Genomic DNA, 19,978 nt, shown 5'->3' with positions numbered 1-19,978 from the left:
CCTTAAGATGTAAAGATACTGACCATAGCAATGGATTTCCTTGCTACCTAAAGCCAAAGAACTGTTTCCTGAAGAAAATAGATAACCTCTCTGCTAGAAATCTCTTATTAAGGGTTTTGAAGCCAGAAGGAGAAACAGAAAATACTGACCTCAATTCAGACCTTCATAATAAGCCTGGGAGAAAATAAAGCAGGAACAACTCTGCCAAGAGTGAAATACTCCAAGTGTTTTACCCAACAAAAAAGCACTTTTTACTTTTAGAATTATGAGATTTTTCCTCCTGCCTGCTAATTCTCTGTGCAGATACTCATTTAAATGCTCTGCCCACTCAAATGAAGTCGTAGTCAGACAACTCTTAAAGAAAAAATTTACACAAACTTGTGTCAACATCCTATTCCAAATGAGCTAGCACTTTATTGATGACTATAAATACTCCTACAAAATGATACAAGTAAATGAACAAAGAATAAATAAAAAATGAACAAAATATAGTTTTAATGATGTTTTTTAATTTGCCATGCTCAAAGATGTCTGAAAAAATAACAAAAATAAAATGAGTACAGATTTCTGGAGAAAAATAGCATTCAGAAAATAGGAAAGAGTAACTGAAAATTCATTCTAATTGATAAAATTAAAACAGTGTTGGACTAGAACAAATAAAGAAGTATATATGACTGAATTCCAAGTCAATTATTTGGAAAATAAATTCAAGAAAATTAACCACAAGTAAAAAGCTGACACATGGAGAATATAGCTACATGAGACTGTTAATCCCTTTTATAACAGTTCTAAAAGTGAAAGAGACAGTAGAAAGAAGAAAAGAATAAAAAGGAAATTTAGAATAAATGTCCATACATTGACAAGATACATGTCATCAAATTGAAAGTGTCCAATTAGTGACATTATTATGGAAAATAATAGCTACATCATGGTGAAATTTCAAAACATCAAAAAGAAAATTTAAAAAGTTTCTCTACAAAGAAAAACAGGAAGCATCTCCAAAGTTATAGGAATGACCTCTATCTCATGAACATTATTGAACATTAATAGCAAATAAAGCTGAGAAGAAAATATTTTGACCTAAAATTATATAATCAGCTAAATTATCAATCGTGAGACCTGAAAAAAATAAAGTTTTATAAATTTAAGGACTGAGAGCTTTTATACTCTTCTCATAATAGAGACAAACAATTGTTTAAGAAGTTATGAAAAATTATGTAAAGAAATATGATATGTGATGCAGGAGATACTCATAGTAGCAGCTAAGTGTGAATTGGAAGAAACAGAAGCTAGAGCTTTTAAATTTTTTTTAAACCTTAAGGAATCTAGCAGTAAAAAATCAATGGTTAAAATTAAATAAAGAACTGGGGCCAGCATTGTGGCATAGCAGGTAAAGCTGCCACCTGCTGCACTGGCATCACATGTGGACATCAATTGGTGTCCTGGCTACTCCATTTCTAATCCAGTTCTCTGATAATGGCCTGGGGAAGTCAACAAAAGATGGCTCAAGTGTTTGGGCCCCTGCCACCAACCTGAGAGACCTAGATGAAGCTCCTGGCTCCTGACTTCAGCCTGACCCAGCCCTGCCTGTTGCAGCCATCTGGGGAGTAAACCAGAGGATGGTGGATCTCTCTGTCTCTGTCTCTCTGTCTCTCTGAGCCTCTTTCTCTCCCCCCCCCTTTCTCTGTAACTCTCATTTTCAAATAAAGAAATAAATCTTTTAAAAAACTTAGATGAAAAGCAGCTGGAAAACATCATAATGGAAAGATTAAGTTGATAACATGTAAACTCATTATCTAATCTTAATATCACCAAATTAGAAGAATCTATACATTATATACCTCCTGATGTGATCCAAAAGAAAGTGCATGAAGTAGTCTCACTAAAACTTGAACTTAAATTTAATTAAGCCTCATGATCAAATTACTGTTTTATAGGGATTTGACTATGGAGCAACATGTAAATGACACTAAGCAAAGAAATCAATTATAGGACAAGCAATGTGGTACCTTCAGAAATATGCTTCTAAAAGAAATAGCAAGAGAAAACCCATGATTTTAGAGACTTATCAACCAAATGCAGTGTGTGGACTTTGTTTGGAGTATGGTTCAAGGAAATCAACCATAAAACAAAAATGAGATATGTGAAGAAATGCAAATAATATTATGGATTGAATTGTGGGTCCTGAAAAATGTTAAAACTGTGCATATAACCTCATTTTGAAATAGGATCTTTGCAGATGATCAAGTTCAGATGAGTTCATTAAGGTGAACCCTAGTCCAATATGAATGCATCCTTATAAAAAGGAAAATTTGAACAGAGACACATACAGGAAGAATGACTATTGAATGGAGTCATTCTGTGACAAACCAAAAAAATATTGGAAGCCAAGAGTGAGACCAGGAACCAATCTGAGAAGGGCTTTCAGAGGGAGCATAGCCATGGCAATAACTTGAATTTGAGCTTTTAGCATTCAGAGTTATGAGATAATAAATTTCTATCGCTTGAACCATATAGTTTGCTATACTTGGTTATGGCATTTCTAGGAAATTAATAAAATATTTCTTGGGTTTTTTAATGATATTAAAAATTATTAATTTTGGTTTTGATAATGGGTTAGTGGTCAAACTATGTTTCTCATTTGGTTACATCCTGAATTATTTATAAATGAAATTCTATCATGTCCAGGATTTATTTCAAAAACATAAAGTGGATGAGTAATGTGGTAATAATTATTTATACTAAGTGATGGGCACATGGGAGTTTATTATGCTATCATATTTACTTTCTTAATGTCTTAAAATTTTAATAACAAAAAACTTTTTAAAAGCTATATACTTTGATGTTTTAAAGATTCTCTTTCTAGTAAACAAAGTTTAAGATGAATAATTTTAGAATTTTATTTAAGAATAGTTTTAAATTTATAAAAAATCATGAGTTATAAATACAAGGAGTTCACATATACCCTTCACCCCATTTCCCATGTTAACATATCTTATTAGTATTTTTATCATGATTAATGAACCAGATCCAGATTTCCCTATTTTTTATCCAAACTCCTTTTATCCCTCCCACCCTCCAGGAACCAACATTCTGTGTTCATATTGAGTTTTTCTTTTTCTTTTTAATTTTAGCTCTCACATATTAGGAAGACCATGCAGTATATGTTTGTGTCTCCCATATTTCACTCAACATGATGTCCTCTAGCTCCATCCATCTTGCTGAAAACGACAGGATTTCATTCTTTTTATACCTGAATAGTATTCCATTGTGTATATATACCACATTTTTTAATTTATTCATCAGATGATGTACACCTTAGTTGAATCTGTTTTGGTTATTGTGAACAGCGCTGCTATAAATATGTTAGAACACGTAACTCTTTGATACAATGAGTTTTTTGCCTTTTGGGTATACATACAGTAGCTAGATTATATGGCAGTTCCATTTCTAGTTTTTAATTATGCTTAGTGAAAAATGCCACTTCCAAGAAGACAAATATCATGTTTTCTCTGACTTGTGATAATATAGAATACAAAAAAGCACACTAGTGAAATTGACATCTTTTTCTTCACAATCTTCTTTTTAAAATTTTTTATTTTAATTTTTAATTAGCTTTTAACAGATTCAATTTGATTTGTGCATACAATTCTAAGACCATAATGATATTCCCTCCTTCCTTCCCTCCTCCTCTCTCTCTCCTACCGTCTTTCCTTCTCCTTTTTAGTTTTTGAGATAACATATTTTAACATCACATTATAGTTAAAAAGGCTGCATGTTCTCCTTTATAGGTGAGAGCTAAAATTTTAAAAACAAACAAAAAAGAGAGAAAAAAAAGAAAAAAAAGAATAAATGCCTGTGTTTTGTCAGTATTGCTGCAAATACAGCTTTGTAAAACTTTGTTTTATAACTTCATCAAACCAATGGTTAAGAATGTTGTAATACTATAGTTTTGATGATATGTGATTACTTTAAAATTTATTGAATATGAGTGAAATGGTCATTTTTCTATGACATTGACATCTTAAGCTTTGATTATTGTTTATAGCCCTTATCTATACTCCTGAGGAACATTGATCTTTTCTACTTAATACTTGTTGAATTCTTTATTTAGTGGAAGATTAAGCTTGTGATTATAAATTGATAGTATGTCATTGCAAAAATCAAAAGAAAAATAAGAAAGGAAGGAAGAGGGAATGTGGGAGGGAGGGAGAGAGGAAGGGTAGGAAGTATCATTATGTTCTTAAAACTGTATATATGAAATATATGAAATCTGTTCCCTTTATATAAGTAAATTAAAAAAAATCTCCATACTGTTTTCCATAGCGACTGCATTAATTTACATTCCCAATAGTGTATAAGAGTTCTCCTTTCTTCACATCTTCACCATCGTTTTTTACTATCTCTTTGATAATAGCCATTCTATAAGGATGAGGTGATATCTCATTGTGGTTTTGCTTTGTGTTTCCCTGATGGCTAGTGATATTTAGCATTTTTAAAATATGTCTGTTTGTCATTTGTATTTCTTCTTTTGAGAATTGTCTATTCAGGTCCTTTTCCTCTTTCTTAACTTGATTGGTTGTGGTTTTATTGTTGAGCTTTTTAAGTTACTGATATATTCTGGATATTAATCTTTTGTCAGGTGAGTAGCTCACATATTTTCTCCATTTCTGTCATATGTCCCTTCACTACATTGACTGTTTCATTTGCTGTGCAGAAATGTCTGAGTTTGATATAATCTCACATGTCTAGTTTTGCTTTGTTGCCTATCCTTTGTGGGTCTTATCCAAGAAGTCATCACCTATACCAATGTCTTGAAGTCTTTCCTCTACATTTTCTTCTATCAGTTTCATAGTTTCTGGTCTTAAAAAATTTAAGTCTTTGATCCATTCTTTTTTCCCCCCTTTAATCCATCTTGTGTTGACTTTTATATATGCTGAGAGGTAGCGGTCTAATTTCATTCTACATACAAGTTTTGTATGCATCATTAGAGAGTTTGGGATCATTCTGATTTTTAAAAGCATTTGCTGCTATAAACTCCTTTTTTTTTTTTGACAGGCAGAGTGGATAGTGAGAGAGAGACAGAGAGAAAGGTCTTCCTTTTGCCGTTGGTTCACCCTCCAATGGCCGCCGCGGCCGGCGCGCTGCAGCCCGCGCACCATGCTGATCCGATGGCAGGAGCCAGGTGCTTATCCTGGTCTCCCATGGGGTGCAGGGCCCAAAGACTTGGGCCATCCTCCACTGCACTCCCTGGCCACAGCAGAGAGCTGGCCTGGAAGAGGGGCATCCGGGACAGAATCCGGTGCCCCGACTGGGACTAGAACCCAGTGTGCTGGCGCCGCTAGGCGGAGGATTAGCCTGTTGAGCCGCGGCGCCGGCCCATATAAACTCCTTTTTAATACTTATTTTGTCATACTACACAGGTTTTGATACACTGTCTTTATTTTTTCCAATGTTTCAAGAAACTTTTTAATTTCTTCAATGAACCATTGGTCATTAAGGAGCATGTTGTTTAATTCCTTTGTATTTGTGAACTTTTTATTGTTCTTCTTGTTATTGATCTCTACTTTATTCTTTCGTGGTTTGAGAAGATATATGATATGATTTCAGCCTTTTTCAGATAATAGAGGCTTGATTTGTGGTCCAATATATGCCCTATTATACAGAATTTCCATATGCTGTTGAGAATGTGTATTCTGTAGCTATTGGGTGAAATGTTCTGTAAATGTTGTGTCCATTTGCTCATTGGTATGGTTCAACTCAATTGTTGATTTTCTGTCGGGATGATCTGTCCTATAACAGTGTGGTATTGAAGTCCCCCACTATTATTGTACTGAAGTCTATTTCTCCCTATAGGTCTAAAAATATCTGCTGCATATATCTGGGTGGTTTTGTGTTAAATGCTTATCTATTCATGATTCTTACATCTTTTGACTGAGTCAATCCTTTCACAATATATAATGCCCTTTTATGTTTAATTTCATAGTCTTTGATTTACAACCTTTTTGCTGATATGAATATAGCTACTTATACTCATTTTTGGTTCCCTTTGCCTGGTGTATCTTTTTCTAGACCTTCATTTTCTTTTTTTTTTTTCTTTGACAGGCAGAGTGGATAGTGAGAGAGAGAGAGAGAGAGAAAGGTCTTCCTTTTTGCCGTTGGTTCACCCTCCAATGGCCGCTGCGGCCGGCGCATCGTGCTGATCCGAAGCCAGGAGCCAGGTGCTTCTCCTGGTCTCCCATGCGGGTGCAGGGCCCAAAGACTTGGGCCATCCTCCACTGCACTCCCGGGCCATAGCAGAGAGCTGGCCTGGAAGAGGGGCAACCAGGATAGAATCCGGCGCCCCAACCGGGACTAGAACCGGTGTGCCGGCGCCGCAAGGTGGAGAATTAGCCTGTTAATAAGCCAGGGCGCCGGCCAGCAGACCTTCATTTTCAATCTATGTGTATCTTTACCTATGAAGTTAGTTTTGTAGGCAGCATATAGTTGGGTCTTTTTTTTTTTTTTCATCCATTAAGTCAATATATATCTTTTGATTGAGAAATTAATCCATTTACATTCAGGGTTAATATTGCTAGATAAGAACTAACTCCTGCCATTTTGTTCATTGGTTACTGATTATATCTGCTGTTACTGAATTTGGTATTGTCATGCATTTCCATGATATTTACTTTTTTAAAATATTTATTTATTTATTTGAAAGGCAGAGTTACAGAGAGGCAGAGGCACAGGCAGCGAGAGAGAGAGAGAGAGAGAGAGAGAGAGAGATCTTTCATCCACTGGTTCATTCCCCAAATGGCCACAATGGCCAGAGCTGGGCTGATCTGAAGCCAGGTGCCAGGAGCTTCTTCCAGGACTTCCATGCAGGTGCAGGGGCCCAAGCACTTGGGCCATCTTCTACTGCTTTCCCAGGCTATAGCAGAGAGCTGGATCAGAAGTGGAGCAGCTGGGTTTCAAACTGGAGGCCATATGGGATGCTGGCACTGCAGGCTGTGGCTTTATACACAGCATCACAGTGCCAGCCCTGATGTTTACTTCTAATGTAGGACTCCCTTCAGAATTTCTTGTTAGACTTGTCTGGTGGTGATGAATTCTCTCAATGTTTGCTTGGCTGGGAAAACACTTTATTTATCCTTTAATCCTAAAGAACAGCTTTGCTGGATATATTATTCTTGGTGCATTGCTGGATATAGTATTACTGGTTAGAAGCTTTTTTTTTTTTTTGGTTTTGTTTTAAGACTTTGAATATATCATCTCACTCTCTTCTGGCCTGCATGGTTTCTGTTGAGAAGTCTGCTGTTAGTCTAAATGGTTTTTCTTTATATGTAACTTGACAATTTTCTCTTACTGTCTTTGGGAATCTCTCTTTGTCCTTAACTTTCAATAATTTTGGTTCGATTTGTTTGGGGTCCTTTGAGCTTCCTATATCTGCATTTCCATATCTTTCAATACTTTGGAACTTTACAGCTATTATCCCATTTTACTCAGTAGGTTCTCAAGGCCTTGTACCTTCTTTTCTCTTTCTGGTATCCCTATATATGAATATTTAATGATATCCTATATATCACATAGGCTTTCTTCATTCTTTTAAATTATTTTATCTTTATGTAGGTCTGATTGTGTTATTTCAATCAGAAATTCATCCTTCCATTTGGTTTATTCTGTTTTTGAAGCTTTCAATTTTATTTCTTTTTTTTTAACTTTTATTTAGTAAACATAAATTTCCAAAGTACAGTTTATGGATTACAATGACTTCCTCCCCCCATAACTTCCCTCCCACCTGCACCCCTCCCATCTCCTGCTCCCTCTCCCATTCCATTCACATCAAGATATATTTTCAATTATCTGTATATACAGAAGATCGATTTAGTATATATTAAGTAAAGGTTTCACCAGTTTGCACCCACACAGAACATAAAGTGTAAAATACTGTTTCAGTACTAGATATAGCATTAATTCACATTGGACAACACATTAAGGACAGAGATCCCACATGAGGAGTAAGTACACAGTGACTCCTGTTGTTGACTTAACAAATTGACGCTCTTGTTTATGGCGTCAGTAATCTCCCTAGGCTCTAGTCATGAGTTGCCAAGGCTATGGAAGCCTTTTGAGTTCGACTTCGATCTTAGTCAGACAAAGTCATAGTCAAAGTGGAAGCTCTCTCCTCCCTTCAGAGAAAGGTACCTCCTTCTTTGATGGCCCCGTTCTTTCCACTGGGATCTTACTTGCAGAGATCTTTCATTTAGGTACTCTTTTTTTTTTTCCAGAGTGTCTTGGCTTTCCATGCCTACAATACTCTCATGGGCTCTTCAGCCAGATCTGAATGCCTTAAGGGCTGATTCTGAGGCCAGAGTGCTGTTTAGGACATCTGCCATTCTATGAGTCTGCTGTGTATCCCACTTCCCATGTTGGATCATTCTCTCCCTTTTTGATTCTATCAGTTAGTATTAGCAGACACTGGTCTTGTTTGTGTGATCCCTTTGACTCTTAGACCTATCAGTGTGATCAATGAACTCTGCAATTAACACACAATTATTCTTAGGTGTTTAAATTTAACTGAAAAGTGATCCCTGTTAAATGTAAGAGTGGGAATAAGAGAGGGAGGAGATGTACAGTTTGGGACATGCTCAATCGGGCTTGCCCTAAATGGTGGAGTTAGAAATGTGCCAGGTGATTCCAATACAATCCCATCAAGGTGGCATGTACCAATGCCATCTCACTAGTCCAAGTGATTAATTTCAGTTCAATTTTATTTCTTATTTCATTGATTGAAGTTTTCAGCTTTAAAGCTTTTGTATGGTTCTTTTAAATTATTTCTATAGCTATTGAATTAATCATTCAGATCATATATTGTTTTTCTCGTTTCTTTAAGGTATTCATCTGTATTCTCTTGCATCTTATTGAATTTCCTTAGGATCATTAAATTTTGAATTCTTTTTTAGGCATTTCATAGACTTCCCTAAGTTCAGGATCTATCTCTGGAGTATGCTTTTTTGGAGGTGTCATGCTTCCTTGCTTCTTCATGTTTCCTGTGTCCCTATGTTGACATCTTGTGCAACAATTCCTTTTTTAAGTGGAGTAGGTTTAATTAGGAAAGACTTTTTTTGTTTATATGGAATGTGGAGTGTCACTTGAGTTGTTCTTTTTCTTTGGTTCTAGGTGAGCCCAAAAATATAATCTCAGTGATTTCTCCAGTGGTAATCAATGTCAACAGTATCTACCAGTGCTACAGTTGTCTAGCCTGTAATAGTTCATGGAGGTAGTAGTATGACTTTGAAGAGGACATGAGCTTCCAAAGGTGTGTGTCTTTAGCCCCCAGAGAGCTGAGTACCAATCAACTAGGGTTTGTGATGGCTGCAGCCATGTTTCTGGTGTTGTGGTACATGGAGGCTGGTGTCTCCTTGTCCCACCAGGCAAATTAAAGTGATGATTGGACTTGTGGCACCAATAGCTATGACCCTCAGATTGTGTGATGTGGATAGCTCCTTCCCCAGGTCCTGCTGTGTGGACATGACGAATGCTGGGGCATAAAGTACTAAGGGCCCAAGTCCTGACTCTGCCAATTTTAAGAGGACATTGTCCTAGTCCCATAGGGTGATTAACCATTTATTTCATCCCCTAATTGTTAACAGAGGTGCTTTAGTCAGGATTCTCCAGGGGAATTGAACCAAGATGACATATAGAGATAGATATATGTGGAGATTCATTATGGGAATTGGCTCACGTGATTGTGGAGGCTGAGAAGTTCTATTGTCTGCTCTCCGCATATTGGGAAACAAGGAAACCTGGTGGTGTAATTCAGTCTGAGTCCAAAGGCCTGACAACCAAGGGAGCCTATGGTGTATGTAATGCACACTGAGTTTGAGAACACAAGAATGAGGAGTTCAATGTCTGTGGGCAGAAGTCGGATGCCCCAGTTAAAGAAGGAAAAAAAACTCATCCTTCTTTTACATTTTTGTTCCATCTGACTCTCAGCGGATTAGATGATGCCTGCCTATATTGGTTAGGGTGATCATCTCTACTAAGTCTACTAATTCCAATGCTAGTCTCACAGACACACTCAGAAATAGTATTTCATGTTATCTGTGCATTCCCTAGCCCGGTTGAACTGATATATACAGTTAATGATCACATAGGGCAAAGTTGATGAAAGGCTGTATTAGCATATGGAAGGCATTGGATTCAGTTACAGATTCATCATTTACTGAGACAGGTCATCTAACTTTTCCAAGCCAATTTTCCTCAACTTTATGGTGACGATATTGCCTTGGTAAAGTACACAGGAAATTAAGGCCCATACTCCTTAAAAACAATAAGCTAATGCAATCACCAGCTATCTTAAAGATTATTAATAATATATTTTCTATGAATTCAGGCAGGCTTCTGCACAATGTCCTAAATTAGAGAAAATCTGAGAATTCATAAATATTCTGATTTCAACTGTATTACCAGTATGTTCCTTTTGGAAGATCTCAATTTCTCACTAATAGTATATTGTGCCTGCTAAAAACTAATACCATATATGTATTAGAGTACATCAAAAAGCTTGTAGAAAAAGTAAATTGAAAAGTAAGTTTATTTTGGATAGAGAGTGGCAAGATGATGGAATAGGAAGGGAGCACACTATTAGTCTGGGTGAGAGACAGGTTAATATAAGTGGAGATACTGCAGGGTCAAGGAAGAGTAGGGGGAAAAACAGCAGAGGAAACTCTTCTGGAACTAGTGATTCACTGTGGACCTGCGTGGAGAGCGTGGGAGCCCAAGTTCGGGACACCAGCGGCAGACTCAACACACCAGCGCTGGAACGCGAGGTGAGCCGAACCTCAATAGCCCGAAACACCAGCGGGCAAGCGGAAAGAGGAGACTAGAGGGAATGAGGCTTGAAACTCCGTGGGGAAAAGTTCACCAGGCTAACTAGAAGAGAGAGAGGAAAAAAAAAAGTGACCGATACGGACACAAGTTTCTCTCTCTCCGCTCACCCCTCAAAGGCAAGCAAGACAAAGAGCAGGCGCCATTTTGGTCATACGTCATAAGCAAGGCGACCTCAGGTCTGCACCGGCCCTGAGCCTAGCAGAAAAACCTGACTCTGGGGGGAGGGGTGAAATAACAGGAGATTAGCATCTAACTTGACAACCCAGTGGGAGACTGCAGGAGGATTGGAGCCCACACTGAGGGCAGCACAGATTCCCTGTGTGGTCCTTGGGAAAGAGCTTCCAATCTCTGGCTTCTGTGGGTATATCATTTGCCTAACTACCTCCAATTATGTTCAGCTGTGCGGAATTACTTCCCTTTTGAATCAAAGAAAGAAAGAGAGATTTATCACACCTAACCTGGGAGTGTCATCTTTGACACACCCTCAACCCTGAGGAACCAAACACAGCTCTCAGTCCACACTCATCTCAAGCCTCTAAGGCTCCACTGAAAGCAGACAGTCCACTTAATATAGAGCCATAGTGTAACAAGAAAAAACACCACAGTGAAGAAACCAAATATCTCCAACATGCCAAACAACAAACGCAAAAACCGAGGTAACAAGAACAAGGAAGACACTATGACACCCCCAAATGAAAAAGACACCCCAATTCAAGATTATGAAGATGATGAGATCGAAGAAATGCAAGAAGCGGATCTCCAAAAATTGATAAGAACATTAAGAAGTTCTCAAAAACAAATTCTTGAACTACAGAAATCCTTAAAGGACAAGATAGAAAATCTCTCTTGTGAAAATGAAATATTAAGGAGGAATCAAAATGAAATGAAACAACCAGTAGAACAAGAAACTGTGATAGTGATGAGAAATCATAATGAAATGAAGAACTAAATAGATCAAATGACAAACACATTAGACAGCCTTAAAACAGAATGGGCCAGGCAGAAGAGAGAATATCAGACTTAGAAGACAGAGAACAGGAAAGGAAACAGGAAAACCAAAGAAAAGAAGAAGAAATTAGAAATCTAAAAAATATTGTGGGGAATCTACAGGATACTATTAAAAAACCCAACATTCGGGTTCTAGGAGTTCCTGAAGGCATGGAGAGGGAGAAAGGATTAGAAGGCATTTTCAGTGAGATACTAGCAGAAAATTTCCCAGGTTTGGAGAAGGACAGAGGCATCTTAGTACAGGAAGCTTATACAACCCCTAATAAACATGACCAAAAGAGATCCTCACCACGACATGTTGTAATCAAACTCACCACAGTGAAACATCAAAAAAGATTCTAAAATGTGCAAGAGAGAAATGTCAGATTACTCGTAGAGGATCTCCAATTAGACTCACAGCAGACTTCTCATCAGAAACCCTACAAGCTAGAAGGGAATGGCGAGACATAGCCAGGTACTAAGAGAGAAAAACTGCCAGCCCAGAATATTATATCCTGCAAAGCTCTCAATTGTGAATGAAGGTGAAATTAAGACTTTTCATAGCAAACAGAAACTGAAAGAATTTGTTGCCACTCATCCTGCCCTGCAAAAGATGCTTAAAGATGTGTTACACACAGAAACACAGAAACATGGTCACCAATATTTAAGGAAGGAAACCTCACAGCAAAAATTCACAGGAAGCTCAATTTCTCTTTGACATAGAATTAAACTCTGATGCTCTGTTAAAGCAGTGTGTTAAAGTAATCTATTATGTTCTCTTGATGTCTGTTAAATTCTAATTGTTCAAAAACAGCTAAATTTTTATTAAGAGCTATGGGTTATTTAAATATGTGCTTATTTTCAAAGATTTGAATAATCACCTTGCATCAGTGATCAAATTTGGTCTATGTTATGTCATGATTTTAAGGAATCTTATTTCAACCAGATATTTTGGATTTTGAGCCTTCTTGGCATTCTTGACAGGCATTCAAAAAATCAAAGTTTCAAACAATCTGGACTCTAAAATTTCCAGTAAATCCTGGACTTTGGTTTTTCCAGTTTGGGCCCAACTGAAAAAATCGAAAGACCTATGTCTCTCATCTTATAGAGACACCAACTAATCAGGCTATTTGGATTATATTAGAAGAACTGTCAAGATGTGATGTGGTACCAAACTTTAAGTTTCTATAATGGAAAATGCTATTAATACAAATGTTTGAGAATTAAAAATTCTAATGATCTTGTGTTACTAGACATGATAGTTATCTTAATGAGAAAGCCCCAGAGGCCTAAAGGGTTAAATACTTGTAAAATCCTACAGGTGCTTTCAAAAATACTGTGAAGTAAGCAAGTGCCTCTTGTTGGTTGATGAGTTTATAATTTTAAACGTGGCGACTTAAAGTCTTTTGTCATCCACAGTTATATATGATTTGCTGCTCATAAAACTAAAGCGTTGTTGGTTCTGTGTTTAGCTGTCCTCCTATAGGTTCCTAAGGACTCTTTCCAGCCACTTCTATTGTATTCAGTACTTTGGGATGGCTCTGTAAACAGATGAAGCCAATCATGTATTAACAGTACCAACTGAGAGAAAGTATGGTTAACTGAGGCTACCAAAAACAAAAAGCAATTCAAATCAATTGGCAATCTACAAAAAGAGTTAAAGATTTTAAAGCTATTATTAAAATTGCTATATTGGTCTACTATGCTATGTTATATGTGTGTACATATTGTATGTCCACATGGGGAAATTTTATTAAGAGTTTTATTTTAAATGGCTTTTAGATAAGATTGTCCATAAATTTAAGCTGCTAAAATCAATCAAAGATACATTTTAATTTGTGTGACCTGAATCTGTGTATCATATGTTTTAAACTTGTTGGTAGAAAGAAACTAAAAACATTTTATATGGTTGTGCTTAAGTTTACTGGTTAAACAAACTACACCATGTTAGATATTTAAGAGGTGTTTTCAAATACATGATTCTTAAAATTTATAGAAGGCATTGGACCTGCTGGTAAATGTTTTCTTAAGCTGTTATCTAATGGTTGAAACTGTTTGCTAAGTATTCATGTGATATTGCTAATGTCAGCAAGCGATCTAGGACTTGCTCCCTCATTTCTCTATTCTAAGCCCAACTTGTTCTTTCATTTCTCTATTCTCTTCAAGGTAGGAAACTAATTCTATTATGAAGGAATCTGTAGGACGCACAATTTAATCTTTAGACCTTATAAAAGAGATGGCTAACATTTTTCTGTAATAGCATAGCCAAAATAAGAACTTAAATAATAATCTCATAGCTAGATTCACTTCGCCATCAGCGAAGTATACAGTAAGTAGAAAAAACCTCCCTTTCAGACCAAAGGGAAAGAAAGTTTTAAAGTGAGAATATAATTTTCCTCATGGGCATTGTCTACCTTAGAAAAACTACTACAGAACATGCCTGTGACTATAGACTTGTAGTTCAGGCCACCGAAGATTAGAGATGGGACTTGGGCACTCCCTTGACTTGCATCCTCTGGTCTGCTTTAACACAAACCAGGAGGAAAAGAAAGCTCGGCATCAGAAGCAATGGGTGGCAGGCCTATTAATGGCTGATCTGTACAGTGATCTGCCCTCAAGGAGACCCAACAGGCCAGTCCACTGCAGTGGCTTTCAAAGTGGTAAGCCTGGGCTTCAGCAGAAGTCAGCTTGTGAAGAGCCCTGGCAGCTCTGCCAAGAGTTGGATCACTGGAAATGGACCTGCCCTGGAGTCGAAGGATGCCCAGGTCAGAGCCACAGATCTTACTGGCTCTAAGCTGAAAAGCCCTTCACTCAGCCCAACTTCCAAAGTGACCACTGCAGCTGAGGGGACAGCCAAGTAGGGTCAGCAACATTGGAGGCAGAACTGTAAATTTCTTGTTAGAGATGCCCCCTGCCTTTACCTGGCCAGCTCTCCTCCCAGGCCAGCCAAGTAATGAAAGTCAACAGAGTGCCTTCCCCTAGGAGGTTCACACCTCCCTTATGATGTACCCCACGTGAAGAGATAGATAGGTCTGGGCCTCTTAATTTACAAGGCCTAAAGCCCACCATATTATTATCAAGCCCCTTCTGTCAGGTTCTATTTGTCTCTCAATCAGAAAACTTAATTGTAGCTTAGACAGCACCTTTATTAGCTCCTCTAATAATGACTCTGTCCTTTGTTCTAGACCCTGACTAGCGTACTTGGGCCTCATTCCTTTGTAATCATAATCTCTACTATACCAACAATGGCTCTACTCCCAACCTGTGTGTACTGATGGTCCTCTTCCCCACTTAATGCTGTATAATTGTTCAAACCTGGTAAATGCCACTCTTAGGATCATTGGTTACTATCCTCACTCTGTCTTTTATGACCTTGTCTAAATATGATCAGAGTCGGCAAACATGGAAGGCTTCCATAGCCTTGGCAACTCATGACGACAGCCTAGGGTGGTTACTGGCGCCATAAACTAGAGTGTCAATTTGTTGGGTCAACAACAGGGTCACTGTGCACTTGCTCCTCATGTGGGATCTCTGTCCTTAATGTGCTGTACATTTTGATTTAATGCTATAACTAGTACTCAAACAGTATGTTTCACTTTGTGTTGCTATGTGGGTGCAAACTGTTGAAATCTTTATACTAAATTGATCTTCTGTATATAAAGAGAATTGAAAATGAATCTTGATGCGAATGGAGGGGGAGAGGGAGCGGGAGAGGGGAGGGTTGTGGGTGGGATGGAAGTTATGGGAGGGGGAAGCCATTGTAATCCATAAGGTGTACACTGGAAATTTATATTCATTAAATAAAAGTTAAAAAAGAAGAAAACTGGCATAATAAAAAAAAAGAAAAATAAGTTTATTTTGGTGTAACAAAATTGAAATCCACATACATTTTTTTCATAATCTGCATGTTCCTTTCATACACTTTCCTCATCATATTAAGATAAAGAATCATCTCAGTAGTGCTATATTTTTATGTTTTTCATGGGGAGGTGGGGGCAGGAAAATGTAATATAGGGATGAATAAGAGAGATTAGGGATTGAGAAGGCATGCAGATTGCTCTTGCTCTATGATCACTAGGTAAAATACAGCATAACCAGTTAAATTTGAATTGCAAATTGTCAAATGAAATTCTAATTTAACAGAGGATCCTGTGTGTTTATTTGCTAATCCTGCCAATCCTATGTTTATTTACTAATCCTGCTAATCCTATCTTGGATCAGTCTTCTTGGTCAGATTTTATTTCTGTAAGAAAATTGAATCTGTGCCCTGCTATTCCCAACAGTAAGCAATGCATTCCTTTTGAAATCATGTTCCATTCCTTCACTCTCCATCCCACAGCCACGCACACTTACCTCTCCAAAGCAGCCAAAAAAAAGAAAGAAAAAGCAGCCAGAAAAATAAATGAATTGGGAAGAAACAACCTAAACATTTACTCTACTCCTTAAATTTGAAGACACTTATTTTAAATTTAAGTTTTAATCACCCACAGGACTAATTTACCTCTTGTTCTATTATGTGCAACCAGATATACAATATCATCTATTTTTTTTTTAGCTCTCTGGAAAGATTTTCATTTCATGTGAAGTCCCAGGAGACACCTGACACAGGTGAATCATGTTGCTAAGTCCTTGAGTGCGGAATTAAATGGGTAATGAGTGAGGTGGAAACAGCAGCTCACTGTCTTGCTATGGTCCAGAATGCAGACGATTCCTGATATTACTGCTGCTCATTTACCTGGCTCTTTCAGGCACCAATTATAGTAGGCATTTGTGTAACTGCAAATCCTTATAATCACTATTTCTAATGAATGATTGAGGAATTTCCTACCTTATAAATCCATGTGTTCAGGTAGCCACCTTAACTTGCTCTTCCAGCCTTTCTTGAAACTATGCCAGAGGATATAACCTGAATTCTGGAAGAAAATAAGCCTGTAAACACTTTGGTTTGGAATTTGGTGACACAATGGAGCAGAGATTTATTCCGGTAAGGATCATAGCAAAGGCAGTTGGTTTTCAGAGAAGAGAGTTGCAGAGTTCTAACACAAGTAGTGTAAGTGTAGTGTCTGACTTAGAGGAAGCAGTATGGAATCCTTTTAGTAAGTATTTCATGCAACCTCCAATCCTTCTATTTTCAGCTGTCTTACAAACTCAGAGAAGTACTTAATGTGTTTGTTTTAAAAATATTTCTGGAGATTTGATCATTGTTTATAGCCCTTGTCTATACTCCTGCAGAACAGTGGTCTTTCTACTCTACTTGTTGAATTCTTTCTTTAATGGAGGATTAAACCTATAACTAAAGTAAACTGAAAATATGTCATTGTAAAAATTAAAAGAAAAAACAAGGAAGGAGGAGAGGGGAGGGTGGAAAGTATCCTCATGGACCTAAAATTGTATTTCTGAATTACATGAAATCTGTTCTGTTTATATAAATAAAAAATTTTTAATTTTCTTATTTCTTTTCATTTGAGAGACAGAGAGAGACAGAAAAACAGAGATATCTTCTATCCACTGGTTTACTTCCCAAATGCCTTCAGCAGTCATGACTGTGCCAAGCTATAGCCAGGAGGAGCCAGGAATTCAATCCAGGTCTCCCACATGGGTGGCAGGGGCCCATGTACTTGAGGTACCATCTGCTGACTTATAGGGTGGGTGTGCATTAGCAGGAAGCTGGAATCTTTTTTGTTTGTTTTCTTATTTTTTCACAATTAAGCACATTGAGTTATTTTTATATTATATGATATTAATATGACAATGTCTTCCACGTGTTAAGAATTACTACCTCCAAAGAATTACATTATAACTTTTATATACATTAATATTAAAATCTATAATAAATCTACAGGTTTTATTATTATCTTTGTTTTTCAGATAAAGAAATCAAAGCTTATAAAGATTAAATTTCCATTGTCACAAAATTAATATGTGGCAAATTAATTTCTGCCTCTTCAAAAGCCCCAATAATCTCTACTATAATACAGTATTTTGATCGTACCTTGAAAGACTATATGCAGATTTCAAAATAAGTGTCAAACTAGTTGCTGTTCCAGAATAGTCAGATTTAGCGATTTGATGCAAGTCTCTTAATTTCTCTGGCTTCAGTTTCCACATCTGCACATTTAAATTAACACATCATTTGCCACTGAGTACCATCTAATGCAAAGTATAGTCATAGTCAGGCCCTGGATAGAAATATAAAAAGACCATTTGTGGTAGCAAATCTTGTTAATTTGCCACAAATTCCTAAAAAGCATAGGTTTTAGAGAATATATCATTCATGTGGTTCAGAAGCACCACAGAATGACAAAGGCACAGTTTTATTGATTATTTCTACTAGAGGGGATTTTGCAAGCCTAACTATCTCTGAAGAACTGGTGAAAGAATAGCTTATTCTTCAGAAAACTAACCTGCGTTTATAACATTTACTTGAGAAACAATAATGCTTACCTCCTGAATCTCTGGGCATTGCTAAGATCAAGTCTTTTATTGACCAGAATATTACTTGACTCTCTCTACCCCCACCCTGCGCTGTGTGTGTGTGTGCGCGTGTGCATGCTGGTGTGAGGTGAGTATACATATATGTTGTCTTTCAAATTCAAGAAAGGTCCCAGGATATCCCACTTGGGCCTTGCTCCCGGAGCTGATCTGCAAGTTATCCATCAAAATCTCCTTCTGTCACCAATGCATTCTCATACAAGGCTTGGAAACATGATCTAATAAGAGAAAGCACTCTATCAGTCTGAACTGGTATCATGTGACAAAACACGAATTTTGAAAAATTACTGAATTATACCAGCTGTGATAAAAATACATTTCTAAAATTTCAACAATAGCAAGTGCATGAGCAAGTACTTTAAAAAAATGCATGATGCAGATTTTCCATCTGCTGGCAGCCATCAGAGGTGCCAGGATGGGTGTATACAAGTACATCCAGGAGCTATGGAGAAAGAAGCAGTTAGATGGGATGCACTTTCTCCTGAGGTGCCACTGCTGGCAGTGTTGCCAGCTCTCCGAGATCCACAGGGCACCCTGCCCGACTCAGCTGGACAAGGTACTCAGAGTGGGGTACAAGGCCAAGCATGGTTACATCATATCTAGGATTCATATGCACCACAGTGGCCCTAAGTGCCCAGCTCCTAATGGTGCAACCTATGGCATGCCTGTTTATTATGGTATGCACCAGCTGAAGTTTGCAGGAAGCTTTCAATGTGTTGCTGAGGAAAGAACTGGATGTCACTGTGGGGCTTTGAGAGTCCTGAATTCTTACGGGGTTGGTGATGATTCCACGTACAATTGTTTTTTGAGGTTATCCTTATGGATCCATTCCTCAAAAGCTATTCAAAGAAATCCTGACACCCAGTGGATCACCAAACAAGTCGACAAACACAGGGAAATGTGTGGGCTGGGATCTCTAGGCCACAAGAGTTGTGGCCTTGGAAAGGGCCATGTGATTGCTGTTTCTTGTGCAACCTGGAGAAGGCAGAATACCCTCCAACTGTGCCATTACCGCTAATACAAGTAAAATTTGTAGAATTCACATCTAATCATATAATCAGGAATTTAGGACAGCACAAAAAAAAAAAAACCAAAAACAACATGATGAAGGGGCCGATGTTGTGGTATAGAAGGTTAAGCTGCCCCTTGTGATGGTGTCCTCTCACAATAAAGTGCCAGTTCAAGTCCTAGCTTATCTCCTTCTCCAGCTTCCTGCTAATACACCTGGGAAGGTAACTGAAGATGGCCTAGGCACTTGGGCCCCTGCCACCCACGTGGGAGATCAGAATGGAGTTCTTGCCTCTCAGTTTCAGCCTGGCCCCAGACCCAGGCCTTATGGCCATTTGGGAGTGAACCAGTGGATGAAATAAATCTCTCCTTCTGTCTCTTTTTCACTGTCACTCTGCCTTTCAAATAAACAAGTTCATCATATATATATGTATATATATATGTATATATGTATATATATGTATGTAGATATGTATATATGATGCAAATATAAAATAATAATTCTAAACAAATAGCATTTTTAAAAGGTAGTAAGATTGTCTGTACAGAGAACTGAGCTATAATAAAAAGAAATTGAATGTAATTGGCTAAGTAAATGATAGTAGAAAAGTTTTGA

General features: G+C 37.5%; 1 protein-coding gene across 1 annotated transcript; it reads left to right on the top strand.

Moving 5' to 3' along the window:
- The first annotated feature begins 18,769 nt into the window (after positions 1–18,769).
- LOC133752688 (large ribosomal subunit protein eL15-like) lies at positions 18,770–19,372 on the top strand. The gene has a single exon (XM_062183065.1). It carries the CDS (start codon positions 18,770–18,772, stop codon positions 19,370–19,372), a length of 603 nt encoding a protein of 200 aa, XP_062039049.1.
- The last annotated feature ends 606 nt before the right edge of the window (positions 19,373–19,978 follow it).

Source organism: Lepus europaeus, chromosome X (assembly GCF_033115175.1).
Source record: "Lepus europaeus isolate LE1 chromosome X, mLepTim1.pri, whole genome shotgun sequence".
Taxonomy (NCBI): Eukaryota; Metazoa; Chordata; class Mammalia; order Lagomorpha; family Leporidae; genus Lepus; species Lepus europaeus.
Note: the sequence above shows the minus strand (reverse complement) of the source record. Positions and strands in the feature narration are given on the sequence as shown.

Bases quoted from the DNA above. Each gene is read 5' to 3' on its own strand.
- LOC133752688 (XM_062183065.1), top strand. From the start codon at position 18,770: ATGGGTGTATACAAGTACATCCAGGAGCTATGGAGAAAGAAGCAGTTA.